This window comes from Callospermophilus lateralis, chromosome 14 (assembly GCF_048772815.1).
Source record: "Callospermophilus lateralis isolate mCalLat2 chromosome 14, mCalLat2.hap1, whole genome shotgun sequence".
Classification (NCBI taxonomy): Eukaryota; Metazoa; Chordata; class Mammalia; order Rodentia; family Sciuridae; genus Callospermophilus; species Callospermophilus lateralis.
This window is the reverse complement of record NC_135318.1, coordinates 7,377,992-7,402,419: the sequence shown is the minus strand read 5'-3', so window position 1 is coordinate 7,402,419 and position 24,428 is coordinate 7,377,992. Positions and strand designations below refer to the sequence as shown.

Below are 24,428 nucleotides of genomic sequence, written 5' to 3'. Positions count from 1 at the left end.
TCCTGTTTTTTTCAATCATACAGTTTTGCTCTGTCAATAACTCTTTTTAAAAGAAAACTTTCACTCTTTTTTTTTCTTTTACTCTTCTACCTTTGATCTGAATGTGGTTTCTCCCTGTGTTCTTTAATTGTTTTATTTTCATTTATCATATTATGCCTTTTAGTTTATATGTAAGCTTCTTTGATTGCTTCTTTTGTATTATAAACTTTCTAAGGGAGAGAACTGTGTCTTTCAAGTACTTTTGGTGTTCCCACCAGGAATCAATAACTCCTCATCATATCTGGGAATATTATCTTCTTTAGTTAAGTACACAATTTAAAAAGAATATTTGTAAGGCAGTATAGAGAAAAGGGCAACCCTTACTATGTAACCATTTGTCAGTTCAGCCCTGTGGATTGGTAACGTGTGTGTATGTGTATGTGTATACACCAGGTGCATCTCTGGGATTGGATTCATCTCATCCTTTATATCCTTTATAGCACAAAACCTTGAATGTAGAGAGCCTTCATCAAAGGGAAATTGACTGTTCCTTCTTGATCCCTGGGCTCAGGTTGCATCCCTGGACACCTATTGACTTGCTTTTAATGAATTTTAAACCTACCTTTTAAGTAGAATCAACTAAAGGATAGAATATAGGGCATGATTACCCAATCCTTCTCATTTGAATTCAGCCTTTTGATTCTTTCTTTTCTTTGGGGATACAACTGGTCCTTAACTGCTTATAGGGTTATTTCTGAATTGCAAAAAGGAACTCCCTCCATGTTTTTTAATTCTTGTATCTGCTATTTAATCGTGGCTGCCACAAACAGTAAAAGTGACATTTTTTTCTTGCATGTGTAGTGTAAGTTTCATTAGCAGAAGAAAGTAACCCTTCTGGATCTATCAAATAGATGCACTGCATCTTCTTATAAAAAATCAAAAATAATTTTTGATAAAAACAATAAACTTGAAAGCTTCAAATGAGGTGCTTTGGTTATAATGGTTTTAAATTGCTTTTGTCCCTGAGTGTTCCAGCAGGTCCGTTTTAGGATCCTCTAAGCATGTCTGTATCTACACATAGGACTGTCTTATCTATGTAAGTTTCGTTTCTTTTTCTTTCTTTCTTTCTTTTCTTTTCTTTTTTTTTTTTTTTTTTTTTTAAGAAATCAGTGTATATAAGCTACAGAAAATACAAACAAACAAGTAAAAATCGCTCAAAATTCTAATCAGCTGGGACTCCTCCCCTTTCTTTTTTCTTTTTCCCCCTTTTATAAATAGTCTAAAATTAGATAGTGGGTTGTTTTTTTTTTTTCTCACTCATTCACTTTAACATTTAACGTGAGGAATATGACAAGTCTTTTCTGTAACAATTATAAGACTTGGAACATTGTTTGTGTCCTTCAGGTAGATTAGTGACAGGGAAACATGTTTAACTTTGTAAGTGAACAAACTATCTTCCATTTGTCAGTGGTGAAATTAGCTGACATTTTCATAGAAAGTATTCTGTATGCTAAGTCTGTATAATGGTTTTCTCATTTTATATTTGCAGCAACTGCATGAATTCTTACATAGATGAAGTCACTGAAATTTAGAGATTAAATAAAATGACCATATAGTTAAAAAATATCTAGGCCTCTGCCTAGGTTTGTTGACATCTGTTTTTAAACGTGACTCTGCATAGTATGATAATGAATAGCTGCTATATCTGACTGTTTGTTCATGTATCTATCCATCTATATTGAATAAAGGAAAAGGAGTTGGAGAATAAAGGGGAATCTACAGAGATGCTGAGGGAGATTATAATAGAATAACTCAGAGACATCCTCAGAGGAAGATCAATGGAAACCAGCTTTCCTAAAGTAACAGCACTTATTGTGGTACTTTATAACATTACTGCTAATGAATTTTAAAGGTATGGTGTAGACATTTGGCATGAATAAGAAGAGTATTGCCTCTTAATGTTTTCTCCATAAATTAGAGTTGTAAGAAAGACCACAACTGGTGGTTCCCACATTTTGTATTTTGAGCTGATAACTGTCCTGTCCAAGCAATTTAAGTGAAATTCAGGTCTGATGAATCATACCATCTAGCCAAAACATTCTTTTCATATTCAAAGTTTTGTAGATATTATATGGATATAGACAATGATTTACTGAATGGAAAGTTCAATATTGGACAGTTGAATCAGACTATTTAGCACTGTACAAACCTCTAGGCAGTCTATAGTGAATGCTTTCTGTTCCTGAAGGAACTTGTGAGGCAAATATCACATATCTCGTATGTTAGATAATGGTGAGGGCTGAGCAAGTACAGAGTGGAGAGTATTTTCACATCACCAAAAGTGAAATGATGAACATTTTTCTCATATTCAGAACTAATCTTTTGACTGTTATGTCTAACTTTTTGTTTATTTGAATGAAACGGCTGTTTCCTTCTAGGTTTTTTGTTTGTTAAGTTATATTACATGTAAATGTTGCTATTTAAAATTTTTAAATTTTAACTTTTCTACCAGCTTACCTTCTGTTCACAGCCATTCATTATAGCAAGATTCTTTGTGCCATTTTTGTCATCCACAAATAATAATATTGTATAAATTGACTTGTTTTATGATTTGCTTTTTGTAATAAAATTAGGAAACAATTCAAAATTTGATTTGTTGTTAGAATAAGTGAAAGTTTGAAGAATGGTGTAAAAAAAATCTATCTATCTATCTATCTATCTATATATATATATAGAAGAGGGATTATCTCAACATTTATTGTTAGTAATAAATTTTTAGTAATATTGTTAACATTTATCTTCACTTTTTAATAATATCATTGGAATATTCATTTGCTTTGAGATAATCTAATTCAATAAAAAGCAATTAAAAATCTCATCTAGGGCTGGGGCTGTAGCTCAGTGACAGCACTTGCCTAGCATGCGTAAGGCACTGGGTTTGATCCTTAGTGCCACATAAAAATAAGACATTCTTCTCATCTACAACTACAATTTTTTTTTTTTTTTTTAAATCTAATCTAATCTGCTGTGGCAGAGATTTCTAGTTTAAAGACTAGGATCTAGGCTGGAGATGTGGCTCAAGCTGTAGCGCGCTCGCCTGGCATGCGTGTGGCCTGGGTTCGATCCTCAGCACCACATACAGACAAAGATGTTGTGTCCGCCAAATACTAAGAAATAAACGTTGAAATTCTCTCTCCCTCTCTCTCCTTTCTCTCACTCTTTTTTTTTTTTAAAGAAAGACTAGGATCTTCCCTAATCTACTCCCCTACTGGGTTTTCATATTGCTTTCCATTGCATTTATTTTCAGCATTCTATAAATTTGATGACTCTACATAATCAAGGGAGCCGCTATTCCAGCCTACTAATTTAATATAGAAGATGACTGTAATCTGTTATATTGTTATCACTTAGTTGGCCCTTTGCATTTAGGCCTCTTTTCACATGAAGTTATAGTGTATCAAAATACTTCAAGTTTCAAAATATCTAAAAATGAGAAATGATAACACTTTAATGTATTATAATAACCTTTGTAATTAAATCCAGTAACCCTTGTAATTAAAATTTGATTAAGCACTTTTCATTTTGGAGTATATTTTCTTTATATCCATATGGATATTTTATCTATTTGTTCTTTCAAGTACCGACATGGGAAGATTAAAATTTTTAACTGAAAATGGGATCTCTCTCTCTCTCTCTCTCTCTCTCTCTCTCTCTCTCTCTCTCTCTCTCCCTCTCTCCCTCCCTTCCTCCCTCCCTCCCTCTCTCTCCCTCCCTCCCTCTCCCTCCCTTCTTCTCACTTCTGTTAGTGTTTGCTTCATGAATTGTCAAGGTTATTTATTAAAGATGTACACGTTTAGAATTGTTAGGCCTTCCTGATGAATTACCTATTTTGTCCAAATTACCCTCCTTGTTTCTTAATACTTATATTTCAAAGCCAACTTATTCTTGCTGTTTTCATGGTATATTTTCTTCCATCCTTTTATTTTTTGGCCTTTCTAGTTTTAAAGTTAAACTGTATAACCTTGGAACCAGGTGTGGTGATCCTGAAATCCTAGCTGTAGGGAGACTGAAGCTGGAAGACAACAAGTTGGGGGCGCAGCCTGGACACCTTAACTGAGTGAGACCCTGTCCCAATATAAAAATGTGAGAAGAGTTGGGAAGTAGCTTAGTAGAACAGCACTTGCCTAGCATATCGAAGGTGCTGGGTTCAATCTCTAATAATATGAAAGGGGGAAAAATTTAGGACTTTTTTTTTTAAATGTTGATAATTTGTTTTTTAATTGTATTGTTTACTCCATTCATTTATGCACATATTTTAGACTGTTTAAAATTGCCTTGAGCCCCCCAAGTCTGCTTATTTCCATTTATTTATTTTGTCTTTGTTCTTCAGATTGCTTTGTGCTCAAGTTCACTGATATCCAGTCTGCTTGATGGTTAAGCCCTTCTGGTGAATATTTCATTTCAGTTATTGTGATTTTCATGTAGAAAATTTCTAGTTGTTTTTTTAATAGTCCTTTATTTCTTTAATAAATTTTTCTTTATTTCTTTGAGCATTTTTATTTTTTTGAAGAGTATTGGTTTTCATCCTAATATTCATTTACTTGCTGATTACCCTTAACTTGTGCAGGCTAGTTTTATACTTTATAAAAGTAGATGTGTAGAAAGATGATGGTATTTACCAAGTTCTTTTAACTCAGTAGGACTGAGCCTCCAAATTGTATCTTTTTAAATTTTTTTTTAATATTTATGTTTTAGTTGTAGTTGGACACAAAGGTACTGTACCTTTATTTTTTTAATTTATTTTTTAACGTGATGCTGAGGATCAAACAGAGGGCCTTACACGTGCTAGGCTAGTGTTCTACTGCTGAGCCACAACCACAGCCCCCCTCCCCAAATTATATCTTTTTGATCTTCAGAACTTTACCATTAGCCTTTTTAGGTAGTGCTAGAGTAGGCCCTACTTTAGAGCATTGTTCTTTCTTTAGCTGTGTCACCTAGATGCCCAGGTAATTACCAGGGTTTCTTCAATTTTGTTTGACTGGAAATCCAGTGTTTTTCCAGTGTTGCTTAACTTGCAGTGTTCTATTCTGCTGTCAACCCCATAGCAGTTGGGGTATCCTCTGGGATACTTTGTCTCTCTAGGTAGCTGATCCTTTCTAGGGATCTGATCTCCCTCTTTTACAGCTCTTAACTTTACAGTTTTCTCCCCGGCATAATCCAGATTCCTCATTTGTTCTGAACTCTCTGCTTCCTTGTCTCAGCAGGATTGCTGTGCTTTGCTATTCGCTGGTTGGGATATTTCAAGTAGTTTCTGGGACATTATAGGGTGGTTGACTTGTCGATATTCTCTTCTCTTAGGGACCAAAGTCTGTGCTGTTTATTTTACAAAGCCTGGAAACTGTTGTTTCATATTTCTGTTTGATGGTTGTTTACAATGAAAGAGCTCACTAGTACCAGTTATTCCATCACAGCCAGAAATGCATGACTCTGGATGATAAATAGTGGTGTATATTGTGCCTTGCTAGGATTATCTGTGTTTTCCATTAGTGATTTGTTATTTCCATGTAACAAAATTTCTTATCTGTTCTTAGAGGGAAAACTTTATCTATTAAACATAATTTAACTATTATCTATTAAACTGGATTTATTAAACAATGATTCTCTAAAATTTTATTCATTTTATGTAGCATTTGATCTGTAAGTAAAATGGTTCTTTCTTGTCTCCTCTAGGGAAGAGAAGTGTTCCATTTATTTTTATCAATAATGTTGATTCTAGATGTGCATAGTGTTTGATAAGCAGTAAATAGAAACATTACTTATTGAATCTTTATTTAAACTGGAAATTTAGTCTTACCTGTCACATCAAGTTACTAATTAATTCACCAGATATTTAGTGAGTGTCTTTTATTGCTGATGTTGACACTGAACTTGGCACTGAGGAGACATTGAAGAACAAAACATTATGAAATAATCCCTGCCCTTGGTGAGTTGACATTGTATGGTAGATAGGGAGTAAGTACAAAGAAACAAATTATAATTTTGGATATACTAGGAAGAAAACAAATGGAGTTCTGAAGTAGAGAATAGTGAGCTCCTACTTTGGGTTATGTGGTCAGAAAACCATTTGAGGAGTTCTGTGTTTCAACAAGGTGATTAAGGAGCTAGTATACTTGGGAGAGAGGTGGAGGCCAGGACTGATGGGTTTTCTAATGCTTTCTATAGTACATGTAAAGATCCTGAGAAAAAGTTTGTTATATTACAGGAGTTGAAGGAAGGTATATGAAATAGCAACAAGATGAAAATAGCAAGATGTAAATTGGGAAGTTGGGCATAAGTAGATCATTTAGGACCCTGAAGACTATGGTCAGAGGCTTAATTTCCTCCTAGCTTTTTTTTTTCCCCCCCAAAAAAAGAGTAGGGTGATCAAAAACTGGCATACTTCTGAGGGAAAAGGAGCACAAAGTGAATGGAATACTGAGTTGGCAGATGTAATCTGGCCGTGTTTGGGGGAAATCATCCTAAACGTGGGCTTACATATGTAGAAATAGCATATAGATTCTGAATGCTTCATTTTTTATGCCATCAGGCAAGTTAACTTCTCTGTGCCTTATATTTGTCACTTGAAACAGGGAAATATTACCTCATTGGGTCTATTAAGATGAAATAAGAAAATACATGTTTCAGAATATGTAGTGAGCTGGTCATGGTGTCACATATGCTTGTAATTAATTCTACCTACATGAGGATGAGGCAAGAGGATTGCAAGTTCAGGGTCAGCCTGGGCATTTAGTAAGTCCCTATCAGAAAATAAAATTTTAAAAAGGAAGGGTATGTACTTCATTGTTAGAGTGCTTGTCTAGCATGTGTGAATCCCTGAATTCAACCCCAAATTCAATCTTCAGAACTGCCCGAAAAAGAAAAACCACGGTGCCTGCCACCTACTAAGTACTCAATAAATTCTTCTTTCAGAAAATATTTATTAAAAGGTTGTTATGTGCCAGGCATTAACTAGGCATGGGGGATTAAACAGTGAAAAAACATAAAAGTCCTTGCTTTCATTGGGTTAAATTCTATTGCTGTGAGAATGAAATAGGAGAATGAAATAGGAAGCAGTGCTGGCAGCAGAGGGAAACAGCAAGTTGAAAGTTTCAGAAGCTCCATCAGATCATGTGTTTCTGAGAGGGCAGCATTTGAACGGGGATTTGAGAGAAGTAAGGAACTGAGTGTGAGATCATCAAAATGGTGATATTACCCAAAGTTCTCTACAGGTTTAATGCTTTGCCAGTCAAAATCCCAACGGCATTTCTTGTAGAAATAGATAAAGCAATCATGAAATTCATATGGAAAAACAAAAGACCCAGAATAGCAAAAGCAATTCTAAGCAGGAAGTGTGAATCTGGAGGTATAGCAATACCAGAGTTAAAACTGTACTACAAAGCAATAGTAACAAAAACAGCGTGGTACTGGTACCAAAACAGGCAGGTGGACCAATGGTACAGAATAGAGGACACAAAGACTAATCCACAAAGTTACAACTATCTTATATTTGATAAAGGGGCTAAAAACATGCAATGGAGGAAGGATAGCATCTTCAACAAATGGTGCTGGGAAAATTGGAAATCCATATGCAACAAAATGAAACTGAATCCCTTTCTCTCGCCATGCACAAAAGTTAACTCAAAATGGATCAAGGAGCTAGATATCAAATCAGAGACACTGCGTCTGATAGAAGAAAAAGTTAGCTACGATCTACATACTGTGGGGTCGGGCTCCAAATTCCTTAATAGGACGCCCATAGCCCAAGAGTTAATTACAAGAATAAACAAATGGGACTTACTTAAACTAAAAAGTTTTTTCTCAGCAAAAGAAACAATAAGAGAGGTAAATAGGGAGCCTACATCCTGGGAACAAATCTTTACTCCTCACACTTCAGATAGAGCCCTAATATCCAGAATATACAAAGAACTCAAAAAATTAAACAATAAGATAACAAATAACCCAATCAACAAATGGGCCAAGGACCTGAACAGACACTTCTCAGAGGAGGACATACAATCAATCAACAAGTACATGAAAAAATGCTCACCATCTCTAGCAGTCAGAGAAATGCAAATCAAAACCACCCTAAGATACCATCTCACTCCATTAAGATTGGCAGCCATTATGAAGTCAAACAAGAATAAGTGTTGGTGAGGATGTGGGGAAAAGGGTACACTTGTACACTGCTGGTGGGACTGCAAATTGGTGAGGCCAATTTGGAAAGCAGTATGGAGATTCCTGGGAAAGCTGGGAATGGATCCACCATTTGACCCAGCTATCGCCCTTCTCGGACTATTCCCTGAGGATCTTAAAAGAGCGTACTATAGGGATACTGCCACATCAATGATTATAGCGGCACAATTCACAATAGCTAGACTGTGGAACCAACCTAGATGCCCTTCAATAGATGAATGGATAAAAAAAATGTGGCATCTATACACAATGGAATATTATGCAGCACTAAAAAATGACAAAATCATAGAATTTGCAGGGAAATGGATGGCATTAGAGCAGATTATGCTAAGCGAAGCTAGCCAATCCTTAAAACACAAATGCCAAATGTCTTCTTTGATATAAGGATGAGCATGAGGAAAAGACTAACATTAAACAAAGACGAGAGGGGGGAGAGAAAGGGAGAGAGAAGGGAAAGCATATGGAAAAAGTAGGAGACCTTCAATGTTACACAATATTATAAGAGGTTGTGAGGGGAAAGGAGGAGGGAAAAAAGGGAGAGAATTAAACAACAGCAGAGGAGGTAGAGAGGGAAGATGGGAGGGGAGGGGAGGGGAGGGGGGATAATAGGGGATAGGAATGGTAGCAGAACACAACAGTCACTAATATGCCGTTATGTAAAAATGTGAGTGTGTAACCAATGTGATTCTGCAATTTGTATTTGGGGAAAAAAATGGGAATTCATAAATCGAGTCAAATGTATGAAAGATGATATATCATGAGCTCTGTAATGTTTTGAACAATCAATAATAAAAAAAAAGAAACTGAGTGTGACTAGAGGATGGTTGCAGGCAGAAGGAATAGCACATGGAAAGATGACAGGGAAAGCCTCTTAGGGGGTTTTAAGCAGAGGAGGGTTCAGAAGAGGTTTATGTTTCAGAGGGATCATTAGGTTGTAGGTTTGAGTGACAGTAGGGAACCTAGCTGAGACTTGCTGATAAGTGAAATAAAAGATGTTGGGCCAGGGTTGTAGCAATGGAAATCGTTAGTAGATTCTGAAACTAGTGGATGGTTAGATTTTGAAACAATTTGAGGTAGAATTGAAATGATTGACTGACAGAATTTTTTAGTCCAAGCTAAAAGATGGAAGCTGCCATTTATCAAAATTGGGGGGTTGGGAGATATTATGGGAGGAATACATTCAAAGGTGAAGTTTGAGATTTTCAGTTTTGGATGTCCTGTTAGACACTGAGTTATAACTGCTAGCAATTATTTATCATTAATTTTCCAATAAAGGTTAACTATTATAATCTTTACTAAGTATTTGTTGACTCTGTAATAGATAATTTGCTCTCTACTACAGTGGCAAGGAAGTTTGGGGAATTAAAAGAGCAGTCCAAAGTAGAGACCATTCTTGCCCTTGTGGAACTTAAAGTTTAATAAGGAAGATAGAAATTGATCTAATAACCATATTTTAACCTTTTAAATAGGGTACCTAGAAAGAAATAAGGATGGATTAATAAAATCACAGCTATTCTTAGATATCTAAATCTATTAGATTCACTTAAGTTCTGATAGTGAAGGATGTACACATGGATGTTTCAAGTAAAAATAAATGTTTTCCCCAGTGACTTATCTTGGCTGTTTTTATTTAACAATATCTTATTCTTGAAATTGGCTGATTGCTGGGCACAGTGGCTCATGCCTATAATCCCAGAGGCTTGAGAGGCTGAGACAGGAGGATCACAACTTCAAAGCCAGCCTCAGTAATGGCAAGGCGCTAAGCAACTCAGTGAGACCCTGTCTCTAAATAAAATACAGAAAAAAATAGGGCTGAGGATGTGGCTCAGTGCTTAAGTGCCCCTAAATTCAATCCCGGTAACCCTCCCTCCCCCACCAAAAATTGACTGATTAACACAAAAGAATTAAAGTTCATGAATTTAGCTTTATTTAGAAGAAATGAGATACTGGTATATTGAACTCAATGTTGAAAATTATCTGTTTCATGAAATATTTAGGCTGTTGTAAATTTTCTCCTTTATGTTGAATATGCTTTTACTTTTTGATAGTTAAGGATCCAAAAAAAAAAAAAAGAAAAAGTTAAGGATCAATTTATTTTGCAGCAGAAGTCACTAACAGTAGGATTATAGTATAATCTATTTACTCTCCTCATAAAATTATTTATAATTTTTATGATTAAAAATTCCACAGGTTCGTCATAAGGCATCACAGAAGGTTTATGCTATGAAGCTTCTTAGTAAGTTTGAAATGATAAAAAGATCAGATTCTGCTTTCTTCTGGGAAGAAAGAGATATTATGGCCTTTGCCAATAGTCCCTGGGTGGTTCAGGTAAGCATACTAACTTTTACAGTTTATTTTATTTTTTTAAGCGCTATTATTCATAAGAGTTCATGTGCTGAAAGTCCTTGGTCTCACTTACATAGTAATAATACAGTTGTTTTCAGTGAGTCAATATGCTTGTTTAATGTTCCTGAACAGTATCTGTATAGACACCTGTAATAATTACTTAAAATTGATGAATGAATGGAAGTATTACTTGCAACTTTTTCCTTTTTAACTCTCTTCTGTAAAAAATTTAGCTTGATCATCAACATGTCATTACTCCTGCCTACCTTTTCTTGTGGTTTACATCATAGAAATATAGTAAATTCATTGTATCATTTGGAAGGATATATACATATTAATATCATTTAGAAATTGTTATTGCATTAATTAGCCTATCTCAGGAAAAAATTACTTAAACAATTGGAAATTCTCCTACAGTCCTTTGTATATTGCCTATAATTTAAGATAGTATTAGCACTCCTGATTCTGCATCTTATTTGAACATGGGTTAAGAAATTTTTGGTTCTGTTTTGCACCAGTTTTACTTCTCTTAAAGATTTTGTAATACATATCTAAATCCACACACATTTTTGAACAAGTGCCATGAGTAAGATTAGGTACATGCCACTGCATGTTCAGAAAATTTAAATGATCTTGGGAGTTTGATACCTTGCTTGTGGAAGGCACTGTGGAGGTTTAAAAAAAAAAATTGCCATATTAGTGACTTTCTTTTTCTTTTTATGTTTTTATGGTACTGGGGATTAAGCCCAGGGATGCTGAGCTATATCTCCAGTCCTTTCTATATTTTATTTTGAGACAAGGTCTTACTAAGTTGTGTAGGGCCTCACTAAGTTGCTGAGGCTTGGCTTTGAACCTGTGGTCCTCCTACTTCAGCCTTCTGAGTTCCTGGGATTTCAGGTGTGTGCCACCTCACCTGGCTTGTGACTATGGCATTTGAAACCTCATTATTCTTGTTTTTTTGTTTTTAATATTTAGTCTTAATCTCCCCTCCTCTTTATTTTGTTGATTATATGTAGCCAGTTATTAGAAATTCTAGTATGTGCAGCTAAAACTAAAAATTTTGTTTCAAATTATGTATCACAATAATTTACTTGACTAAAGAATGACTATAAAATATTATTTGTTCCATGTTTAGCTTTAAATTGCTTTTATAGTCGTATATTCATTGCTATTTCCAGATATTATTTCATATATTGCTATCTTTTGATCTTTAATTCTGTTAGGTGGATCCTTTTGAAATGTTAATTGAGAAAGAAAGGATCTCTCAATAGTTGAAATAATCTGCAAAAGCAAATCAACAGTAAAAACATAGTACAATTGAAAAAGTAATTCAGATTATGACTGTGGTATTCATGTGTTTCTCTCTTTTTAACTAATATGCCATGCAGCATTACACTTACATGTATGAAATGTTTTAATTTGGGGGGAAACTTGCCAAAGGGACTGACCTATTTTTATTTATTATTATTTTTTTTTTTTAAAGAGAGGGAGAGAGAGAGAGAATTTTTTAATATCTATTTTTTAGTTATCGGCGAACACAACATCTTTGCTTTGTATGTGGTGCTGAGGATCGAACCCGGGCCGCATGCATGCCAGGCGAACGCGCTACCACTTGAGCCACATCCCCAGCCCATTATTTATTAATTGAATTACTCACATTTTCAAAAATATATTCACAGAGTTGTTTAATCACTACCACTGCCTAATTCTAGAATGTTGTTATCCTCAAAAGAACCTCTGAATCATTTGGCAGTTATTTCTCAATTCTCTCTGACCCAGCCCTTGTCAACTACTAATATGTCTCTATGTATTTACCTTTTCTGGATATTGGATATTTCATATTTGCTAGTTAACTCTCCATTGCTGTGACAAATACCTGATAAAATTAACTTAAAAGGAGGAAAATTTTAATGCATCAAGGTTTCAATCCATGGTCACTTGACTCTGTTTTTTTCTGGGCTTGTGATAAGGCAGAACATCATGATGGGGAGTGTGTTGTGGGGCAGAGCTGCTCACTTTATGGCAACCAGGAAGCAGAGACAGAAAGAGAATGGGTCTGGGGACCCTTAAGTAGGTCCCTACTGATTTATTTCCTTTAACTAGGCCCGTCTTCTTAAAAGTTCCTACTTCCTCCTGCCAGATAGCCCATTAAGCTATTCATCATTAGTGGATTAATGCATTGATGATGTCAGAGCCCTCATGATCCAAGTACCTACCTGAAGCCCCTCCTTTAAACAGTGCTGCATTGGGGATCAAGCCTTCAACACATGAGCCTTTGGGGGACATTTGAGACCCAAACTATAACATTATATAAATGGGATCATATGATGTGGTATTTGTGACATCTTTAAACATTCATTCATATTATAACATATATTAGCACTTCGTTCCTTCCTGGCTGAGTTATGTACTGTTGTCTGGTTATACCACATTTTCTTCATTCATCACTTAATTGACATTTGAATTGTTTTTATTTTGGGTTTTTTTTATTTTTTTTGGACAGTTTTGAATAATGCTGCTATGAATTTTCTTTCATATGGCTTTTGGTGACTAAGTTCACACATTCCTTTTAGATGATCTACCTTGCAGAGAAATTGATGGATCAGAGAGTGTGCATATAATCAGTTTCAATGGATTATTTCAAATAACTTTCCAAATCTCAGCTCCTATTTTTAAATGACTATTCAGTATTTAATTGTACAAATGGTCCCATGATTTGTTGGTGTACTATGTTTGCTGGAAGTAGCTCTTTTCATTTTTCTTACATAAATTATGCTGCAATATAACTCTTTGGTCCATCTATATTTCTTACATATATGTTTTTAGTGTGATTTTAAAAAATTCAACAGATGTATATTGGCACATTTAAAAATCTTATTCTTTTGCTGGTAGAGAGGACTTTTTATTCTTTAAACTGTTTATCTAGTTTGTTCTGTTTTTCTAAGGATACTAGTATTTTTCTAGAGTCCTTATTTTTGTCGTAACTCTTTTTATGGTAAGCTCTTCCTTGCTTTCTTTTCCAGTTTTATCCCCCAAATGTGTACTCTAAGTATAATATTTTAGTGTTTTTTTTTTTTTTGTTTGTTTTTTTTGTTTTTTTTTTTTTGCAGTGCTGGGGGAAATAAAATCTAGGATCTCAGACATGTAACGCAAGCACTCTACTACTGAGCTAAATCCCCACCCAGTTTTTGGTATTTAAAAAACTTTTTTTTTTAATTGGTTGTTCAAAACATTACAAAGCTCTTGACATATCATATTTCATACATTTGATTCAAGTGGTTTATGAACTCCCATTTTTACCCCGTATACAGATTGCAGAATCACATCGGTTACACTTCCACGTTTTTACATATTGCCATACTAGTGACTGTTGTATTCTGCTATCTTTCCTATCCTCTACTATCCCCCCTCCCCTCTCCTCCCATCTTCTCTCTCTACCCCATCTACTGTAATTCATTTCTCTCCCTTGATTTTTTTGTTCCCTTTAAAAAACTTTCAAAATTTAGGTTTATCTTTTACCTTTTGTCTCTCAAGCTATAATATTCCTGTTCTTTGATAGTTTTTTTGTCCCCAGGTTGAAAACCTGGATTTTGATAATTTTGTCCTTGTGATATAGTTCAACATGCTTCTCTCTCATTTGCATTTTTGTAAATTGATAGAGTAAAGGGTTTGATTGAATTCAGATTTTATTTTTAGGAGGCTATTTCATAGGCAGTATTTTTCTTCTTTCAGGAGGCCAATGTCTGATTATCCTGTGTTATCATAATTATTTTTGATCAGTGTCTTGATCTTTTAAGGATTGTAAAATGGTGATGTTTCAATTTCATCATTCCTCCTTAATTGTAGTGACTGGAATGTTTCTAATAAGAAAGATATTCCCCCATTTACTAGTTGGTTACTCCATGATATAGTTCACATTGGAAGGACAAAAACTTTATTATATCCCTATATTTACCAGTTTCCAAAAAGGAAGGACATAGTTTTCTTTTTATCTCTTAAGGGTGACCAGTTTTGGGGGGGAGGGTAGAATCAGTTTGAATGCATGGACCTAAAAAAATGTAGTTAATATATTTTAGTCCTCTGAACACCCTGTTGAGGCTTATGTTATGACACCTTTGGCCAGTGTAATCATATTTAAATTGGTTCCTGAGACCTTTTGACAGAGCCTTAGGTGTTTTTAATAGTTTGCTTTTCTGTCTGGTGAAACAGGGTGTTCCAGACTTATATGAATTCTGCTCATGATATAGAATTAGCTGTGCTTGTCCATCTGTCTGTTGTATATAAATATTTCATGACTATTTCTTTAGAATAGGGTCCTGGCAGAAGTTGGGTGCGGTGGTGTATGCCTGTAATCCCAATAGCTCGGGAGGCTGAGACAGAATGGTGAGTTCAAAGCCAGCCTCAGCAAAAGCAAGCTGCTAAGCAAATCAGTGAGACCTTGTCCCTCAATAAAAATACAAAATGAGGTTGGAGATGTGACTCAGTGGTTGAGTGCTCCCTGAGTTCAATCCTTGGTGCCCCTTTCCCACACACACACACACACACACACACACACACACACAAATAGGGTCCTAGCATTGGAATTCATGGTTCACATAGTATGCACCTTTGACATTTGATTGAAAGGACCAGATTACTTTGTAAACAAAGCAAGTTGTTTTATGTTTTTTTTTGGTTGTTGTTGTTGTTGTGTTACTGGGGATTGAACCCAGGGGTGCTTACCCACCAACATCCCTTTTTATTTTTTATTTTGAGACAGAGTCTTTCTAAGTTGCTTAGGGTTTTGCTGAGTTGCTGAGATTGGCTTTGAATTTATGATCCTTCTACCTCAGCCTGCTTAGTCTCTGGGATTACAGGCATGTGCCACTTTGCCCATCTAAAAAAATTTTTTAGTAAGCTTATATTACCACTAATTGCGTAAAAAGTTTTCTTCTACCACATTTTAAGCAAATACTAAATATTGTACTTGTTTTAACTGGCAGTTGCTTGCTTGAAAAAAAGATGTTATTGTGTTCATTACATTGCCTTGTTACTTGCAAGATTCAGCATATTTACTATTATTAGTAACTTATACTCCTTACACATTGCATGTCACATTTTTCTAACATTAGAAAATTAACTTGTTTTAAATTCATTTGCTAATGTTAATAGATCCTAGGTATTAATCCTTTGTTGTATATGTTGGAAATACACTCTCTTATTACTTGCCTGTTGCTTATGGAAGTTTTAAATTTAGAGGTAGTAAAATCTGTAGATTTTACATTTCAATTGTTGAGCAATACCTTCCCCATGCCCAGGATTATAAAAATAATGTTCTATACTTTCTTTTCTTCTTCTATTTTTTTTTTTTTTTTTTGTACTGGGGATAGAACACAGGTGAACTTTAACACTGGGTTATGTTCCCAAGCCCTTTTAATTTTGAGATAAGGTATAATTCTTTAATTTTTTTATATTTTAATTTTTGGAGAGAAATCTCTTTCTGTGTTATCAGAAAATAATTTTTATATGAAATATGATTTGTTGTTTTCTAAATGGCTAGCCAGTTTTTCCATCATCATTTATTGAAAAGTTCCTTTTCCCCAAGAAATAAATGAAATAGTTTGTATATTACAGATTAAATCACCATATATACATGAATTTCTCTTTGAAGCTCTGTTTTATTACATCGATTTGTTAATTGTTACTGTGCTAAAATCACATTATTTTAATTTCTGTAGTTTTTCAAATAGTTTGGTATCTGATAGGATAAGTCTCTTCTTAATGTTTTACTTTAAAAATATTTTTTCAGAGGGCTGCAGGTGGCTTAGTGGTATAGCACTTGCCAAGCATGCATGAGGTCCTGGGTTTGATCCCCAGCACTGCCAAAAAGGGGGGGAAATTTTTTTTTTCAGCAGCAATTTTTCATACGCTTAACCATATCACTCTTTAGCAGGAATCCAGAAGTAATAGATTGAATGGGAAAGCACTTCATATTTTTGGGTGGGGAGTCAAAAATTGAAATGCCTCCCATGTATTGCATATTGTGGAAGTAAGAAGTTTCCTTATTCACCCTTCATTTGCTGCTGTTTGATAATTTCCCTTCCCCATTAACATTTACTCACACCTCCCAAAGCAACAAATAATATGTAACAATTCTTAAAAAATTTCTCTGTGAAGTTAGAATTAGCTGAACAAAATGAATTTTGACTTACATTGTTTTAATTGGTACTTTTTATTGCTTTGATTATTTTGGATTAGTCTTCTTTTAACAATATAGTATATCTCTTCATATAAAACCTGATCTTCAGTGAAGCCACATTTTTACCTTTCCAAGTAGGTTTAGAAGAATTTATACATAAGAAAGCTCTTTATTTTAGTAAGTAGTTATTACAAAATACACAATAAAATGACATTGGCTAATTGTTTCAAGGTAGTGTTGAACAATAGTTCTTTTTTTCCCCCATCCTTGTCCTTTTTTATTGTTTTAAATTTTATTTGGGTTTACTTCTCAGGTCTTTCTGATATTTATTTATTTTATTTATTTATTTTTTTTTTATTGGTTGTTCAAAACATTACAAAGCTCATGACATATCATCTTCCATACATTTGATTCAAGTGGGTTATTTTTCTGATATTTAAAGCTTTCTAAGATGGGTAAATGATTAGGCCTGGTCAGGTCTTTCCTAGATTACCATTGTTTTCTTAACAGGAATAATGTTAAAGTATTTAAAATGTTTCCTTCAGTGTCTTTTAAGATTTACTGTTGTTGTTTATCTGTGATTATAATTCACTAAAAATAAAAAGACTTTAAAGTAGTATAAATTCTAAAGTAAATGCTATCTACTATAATGTGATATTTTCTTAATAGGCTATTAAATTTTATTACTAATATTTTGTTAAGAAATTTTTTATTTGTATGCATAAAGGAGACTGGACATTTAATTTTTCAAACAATGGATCATATCAGAGTGCTTTTCATATCAGAGCAAAACTACTCAAATAGACGTAGTTGGGAAACACACCTTTTTTTTTTTTAATTTTTAGTTGTAGATGGACACAGTATCTTTATTTATTTTTATGTGGTGCTGAGTATGGAACCCAGTGCCTCACATGTGTGAAGCAGGTGCTCTACCACTGAGCTACAGCCTCAGCCCCAACAAACCATTTTTTTCCCTGTTCTTTTTGGTACAGTTTATATAAAATGTAGACTGTTCATTCCCTAAGGTTTGGTTGAACTTGTTTGTGAAGAAAAAATGTAAATATATTTAATATTATATTTAATATTGTCAATTTTAGGATGTTTTTTTTTTAGGGGGGGGCATGCGGGGACTGAGGATTGAACCCAGGGGCACTTAGGGTTTGAGCCACATCCCCAGCCTGTTTTATATTTTATTTAGAGATAAGGTTTTCCTGAGTTGCTTAGAGCCTTGCTAAGTTGTTGAGATTGGCTTTGAACCTCCTGCCTCAGACTCCTGAGTCCTGGGATTATAGGCGAACACCGCCACGCCTGGCCATTTTTAGTTTAAAAACTTACTATGATAGGTTTGAGGACATAGCTGAATGATAGAGTGCTTGCCTAGTCCTTGGGTTTAATCCCTTTCATCGTGAAAAAAAAAATTATAATAAATTTTAAACATTTCTTAAAGTAGAAACGTTTCTTCTACCCGGAATTGGCAAATATTTTTGTAAGAGTCCAGATGGCCAATATTTTAGTTTGCAGCCCAAGAGGCAAGATAGAAGACATTATATGAATTCTTCTATAATAAGAAAACAAAGTTTTATAGATTTTTTTAAATTCAAGAAATAATAATAAATACAATTTTTAAAAATAGAGGTACACTAATGATTAGAATGGAATTTTTTCCTGGGAATGAGAACATTTCCTTAATTGAGGTTCACAATTGGTGTTTTTTGTCATCAAAATTGATTGTATATGTTCATTGTTAAGGTTTACGTATAAGAAGGTTTTATGCATTTGTCTTTGAAAATATCGTTTCATCAGGGTGTGGTGGCACATGCCTGTAATCCCAGAGACTTGGGAGGCTGAGGCAGGAGGATCACAAGTTTGACACCAGGCTTGACAACTTAGCAAGAACCTGTCTCAAAATAAAAAATAATAAAAAAAAAAAAAAATAGGGCTTGGGACATGGCTTTAGTAGTAAAGTTCCTCTGGGTTCAGTCCCCATTACCAAAAAAAGAAAAGTCTTTTTATAACCACCATGTGGTTATTTTTTATACTAGGTTTTATTCCAAAGACACTTTTTTAGAAAAATATTTTTTTCATTGTAGATGAACACAATGCCTTTATTTATTTTTATGTGGTGCTGAGAATCAAACCCAGTGCCTCACACATGCTAGGCGAATCATACTGAGTCACCACTGAACAATAATCCCAGCCCTTTTTGATTTACAGAAAAATTGAGCAGATAATATAAGAGTTCCCATCTACCCCCTGTGTAGTTAGTTGCCTTTGTCCTCTTACAAATGTATGAACCAGTAGTGGTACATTATTATTTACTAAGGCCTATAATTTATTCAGATTTTCTTACTTTTTAACTAATGTCCTTTTTCTGTTCCAGTACCCATCCAGAATAACCATGTTACTTTTAGTTGTCATATCTTACTTAGCCTCTTAGCTGTGACAGTCTCTCATACATTTCTTATTTTTGATGACCTTGATAGTTTTGAAGAGTATTTGTCAGGTATATTGTAGGGAGTGAATATTTCTCTATTTAAATTTGTCTGATGTTTTTCTTATTATTTAGACTAAATGTATATGTTTTTGAAGGAACACAATGATAAAGTATCATTTTAATGATATCATTATTTATGACTGTTAATGTTGACCTTGAGCATATGATTTTTTTTTTTTGGATCAGGAATTGATCTCATGGGCATTCAACCACTGAACCACATCCCCAGCCCTATTTTGTATTTTACTTATTTAAAGACAAGGGTCTCACTGAGTTTTTTAGTGCCTCGCTAAGTTGCTGAGTCTTGGTTTTGAACTCGCAATCCTCCTGTCTCAGCCTCCAGAGCAGCTGGGATTATGGGCATGTGTCACTGCACTCAACTGAGCATGTGATTTTGATTAAACATATTTGTCACTTGAAGAAGACATTTTTAGAATTCTTTTAAATACCTTTCTTGATCTCTGCCATTTGGCAAGGTCATTACATTACAGATCAAGCACTTCTACTTGTACTAGTCTGAGCTCAAAAAGTGCATCAGTGGATTTTATATAGGAATGGAGATGTTGTTTTTAACTTTTGATAGCAGGAAAAGTATATAAAGCAGCTTGAGGTTAATTACCATCAAAATGACTATATACATTATAAGTTTTATGTATAAGCATAATTTTAGGTCATATTGTGAAACCTTATCAGTTTGTAGCAAAGACTAATTTCCAACACTTTTTAGTGTTGGATACAGTGGTTGTTCAAATTTCAGTCTCAATTCAGTCTCAACTCTGAGCTCAAATAATTGCAGTAAAATTTCTCCACTGCTATATGGAATTGAGGATATTCACTTCTAATTCTGACAAAAATTTATAAAACTGATGAAGTCCAGGAGAGCAATTGACACCAATCATTTATTAACAAGAGACTTAAAGTTTTCCATTGGGTGCCTGTTAATAAAATTACAGTGAATAACCACAGACTTTAAACATCTTACATTATCACAGACTTTTTAAATTTGTCCAACTAAATCATTTATTTTTATCACCATCTGTTCAGGTTGTATTGAATCAGTGTTTTCTTAGATTCTTTGAAAATATTCTTTCTGTGCAGACTATTCAGAGGTGCAAATTATTTACCCAAGCATTTGCCCTGATTCTTCAAGGAAAACCACTCAAATTCTTTGCCTTATTTTTAAACTGACTTGATACTGCTCTCAGTATCCTTAAATCTTTTAAAGTAACTATTGACTAATAGTTCTTAAGATAGTTTTCTCTAGATATTTTTCTTTGGCTACTGCAGTCAAACACAATTTAATTAATTAATCATTGGTAGATGGCTTTCCCTGCTTGCTGTTGGATTTGACAAATTTAAAACATTTTCTCATAATTCATTTTACTCTTTTAATTTTAAAGTAGTAAATTAAATACTTTTGTTCTTCTACCTGTTTTTTTCTCTTCTCCATTCTTTTTGAGAGATTGCTGCTGTCCTGAAATTCGTATTTCTCCTTGTACCATCTCCCTTTCTCCCTTCCTCCTCTACTAGCTTTTTAATTTCTATTGTGATTGACTGATTCAGAGTTTTGATTTCTTGAGTCTTTTTGTACTTTATGTGACTGTATCTGTCTTTCACTTTTCTATTAAATAAGCTTGCAAATTATGTAAATTATCTTAACAATTTCTTTGGTTCTGTTTACAAAATATGCGCAACCAGAACAGGTTTTTTTAAATAAAGTTTTTCTGCTTTTTTTTTCATTTTTCTTCCCTTTCATTTTCTTTAGTTTTCTAGTTTCTTTAGTTATCTGCCTAACTTACTGTCAGTTTTTGATTTCCAGTTCAAATACCTCTTTTTGCTTAAATATTGAAAAGGGAAAAGATAAAGAGAAATATATGTAAACTCATTTGAAGTTATAATTTTCCCTTTGAGCTCTGCTTTAATCTTATTACAACTTAAAAAAAAGCTTTGTGAGATCAATTCACAGAAGTGCATCAAACAAACGTCAGAGTGGCTTTTCACAAAAATAAATACCTGAGTCTTAACTGCCATGTCCAGAAATACACATTTCCAGCACTCAGAAGTCCAGAGTGTTCTCTTCTGGTTTCCACCTCCACTTGTCCTCCTGGGAGCCACTCTTCTTGTTCCTACCAGTTTGCCCCCTAATTTAACCAGCCACAGTAGCTGTACTTTCTCTGTTCATTGAACTTTATATCAGTGAAATCTTGAATAGATCTTTTTTGGTTCAGCTCCACATATATCATTTACCGTCAGTGTTACAGTATATTAATTGCATTGCTATATTTTATTCTGTTCCATGCATATGTCATAATTTGGTTGTTTATTTTCAAAATTTTGTTTACTAAAATAATGTAATCATCCATATTCTTATGGCTTATTTCTGTTAGGTATATTCCTAGAATGGCATTCCTAAACGCTTACCATTAGTCTTAGTCTGTGGGGCCAAGTATTCTTTAGTATGTTTGTGGCAATTTCAGTTTTAAGTTTCCTTTGCCACATTCTTTTGTTAACCCTTTTGACAACTCTTTTGGTCTCGTCCATTTTAAAATTGTTTGTCATTTTGTACATGAGACATGGCATAACACAGTGGTTTAAGTTTCCCTTTCACTAATAAAATAAAAAGCCTTTTAATATTTGAATGTCCTCTTGTGGGAAATGCCATTTGAGTCTCTTGCTTGTTTTCTCATTAGGACATCTGTCACTTAAGAAAAAATTTTTTAGTAGAAATTCTTATTTATTTTGGGTATGAATCCTTTACTGTGTATGTGTTAAAAATATCTTCTTCCTAACTGTGACTTTTTTCTTTGGGGAGGGTTTGCAGTCAGATTTATAGAAAGGCTGAAAGTATGAAGGAACTGTTTTTCTGAAGCATTCATACTTAGGTTGCTGACTTCCTACTTCATCCTTTCTCAGGCTGCTATAACACATTCCCATTGACTGGGTGGCTTCAACAACAACAGCAACAAGAAACATTCATTTTTTGCAGTTCTGCAGACTGAAAGTCCAAGATCAGGTGCCAGGATGGTCTGGTTCTTGGTGAAGCCCTCTTCCTAATTATAGACAGCTACCCTACCCTGTCTTTGAGTCTTTACTTGGCAGAGAGTAGAGAAGGAAGCAAACTTTTTTTTTTTTTAAATAAGAGCACTAGTCTTGTTATGAGGCTTCCACTCACAATGTAATTACCTCCCAAAGGCTCCATCTCTACCCACATACCATCACATTAGGATTTAGGGTTTCAGCATACACATTTGGGGGACTGAACATAAACATTCAGTCCATGGCACTCTCAATACTTTACTGTTATTTCCAGTAAGCATGGACAGTCTCCTTTATAGCCACAACATTCCTTGAAATGAGGAAATTAACATTGGTACATTAACAATTAATACTCAGATCTCACTCAAATTTACCACTTGTCGCAATAATGTCTTTCCTAGAAGAATCTGATTCCAAATTACATCACATGTATTTTCTTTCAGTTTTGAACATTTTCTGTCTTCCCTCAACTCATCTCTTTTGGGCTCTATAGAGCCCCACTAAACTGCCACTTACCTGGGTGCCCTTCTCACCACTTGAGCCTTGATACTTGATATCCATGGCAGCCATCCTTATGTACAAATGCTCCTCCTTCACCTTTTGAGCTCTGATACTTACGAGTAGCTTGCCACTGGCTCCTTTTATAGTGTATTTTTATAAATAGAAATATAATTTTAATGCAGTACAGTGCAATTTAATAAAACTTTTATGATTAAAGATATTTTATATTCATTTAAGAAATTATTTTCCTACCATGACATCATGAAGATATTCTGATACATTTTTTGGCTTTTTATTTTTTGCCTACTGGTCTGTCATGTCTGAGTCCTTTAAGACTACTAAATAGAATATCGTAAAGTAGGTAGTTTACAAACAACATAGATTTATTTCTCAAAGTTCTAGAGACTGGGAGGTCCACAATCAAGGAATTGGCAGAGTTGATCTTGGATCAGGGCCCATTTTCTCATAGATGGCATGTTCCTGCTGTGTTCTCACAAAAGAAGCCTGAAAGGGGTCAATGAACTCCCTGGGAGTATTTTATAGGGGAAGGGGAACTAATCTCCTTCCTTAGAGCTGAATTCTCAGGACCTAATCACCACCCAGAGGGCCCTCCTCCTAAAACCATAACTTTTTTTAAGATGCTGGTCTTATGATATCAGTAATTACTAAACTATTGTTAAGGTATTACCGTACCTTAGTGTTAGGATTGCATATGATTTGGGAGCAATATAGACTTTCAGACTGTAGCACCTGGAGCCAATTTTTTAAGAGGATGTTGTTACTTGGTTAAATTTAATTTGTTTTCATGTGGCTATCCAGTTGTTCCAACATCAAATATTGAACCACCCTCCCTCTCACTGGTATGCATTGCCTCCTTGTGTTGCAATTCAATTGTCCAGATGTGTATGGGTCTATTTTGGGGTTTTCTTTTTCATTCAGTTGTTTTGTCTAGTCCTGCCACCACCAGTACCATAGTGTTTTAATTAACTTGTTTAACTTACTTAGTATTGATAGAATTTTTCTTTTTAAAATGGTGCTAGGGATCATACTCATGGACTCCTTTGTGCCAGTCAAACATTCTACTTAGTTACATTTCCAGCCCATGGTTGAGCTTCTTTAAATTGTGGGTTTATAGATTTCATCAAATTTGGGAACATTTGGGCCATCATTTCTTCAAATGTTTTTTTCTCTCTCCTGAAACTTCTGCCCTATGGCCCCCTTTTGAGACTGGTTACACATATATGATCTGCTTGATGTTGTTCCACGATTACTAATTCTTTTTCCTTCCATGCTTCATTTTGAAGAGTTATATTTTGTTTCTCAGGTCACTGATCGCTTCTCATCTTTTTTCTTTTACTCACAAATTGTTTTGAGATTTTGTAATGTAACGTAATATGTAATGTAATGTAACATAATGTAATGTAATATCAATGGCTCATTCCTGGTAATTACCGAATAGTCCTTCATTGTAAGGCTAAATGACAATTTGTTTATTCCTTTAGTGTTCATGGACATTTAGTTGACTCCAGTTTTGTTCCCTTGTATATAAAGCAATATTGTTAACTTACTTGTGGGTCGGCCTGACTTTTTGAAGGATTGTTTTTAAGCTGTATTAGGGTAGATTTAGAATTGCCTTTACTCTGATGGAAAATATGTGATTCT

The 24,428-nt window shown here is 34.4% G+C and overlaps 1 protein-coding gene across 1 annotated transcript in view; it reads left to right on the top strand.

Annotated features, from left to right (window-relative positions):
• The window catches only part of Rock2 (Rho associated coiled-coil containing protein kinase 2), a 142,439-nt gene that overhangs the window by 65,586 nt on the left and 52,425 nt on the right, over window positions 1–24,428 (top strand). The window contains exon 4 of the mRNA XM_076834028.2: window positions 10,402–10,539. Coding sequence (XP_076690143.1) covers window positions 10,402–10,539 — 138 coding nt within the window. The remainder of the gene's footprint in view (window positions 1–10,401; window positions 10,540–24,428) is intronic.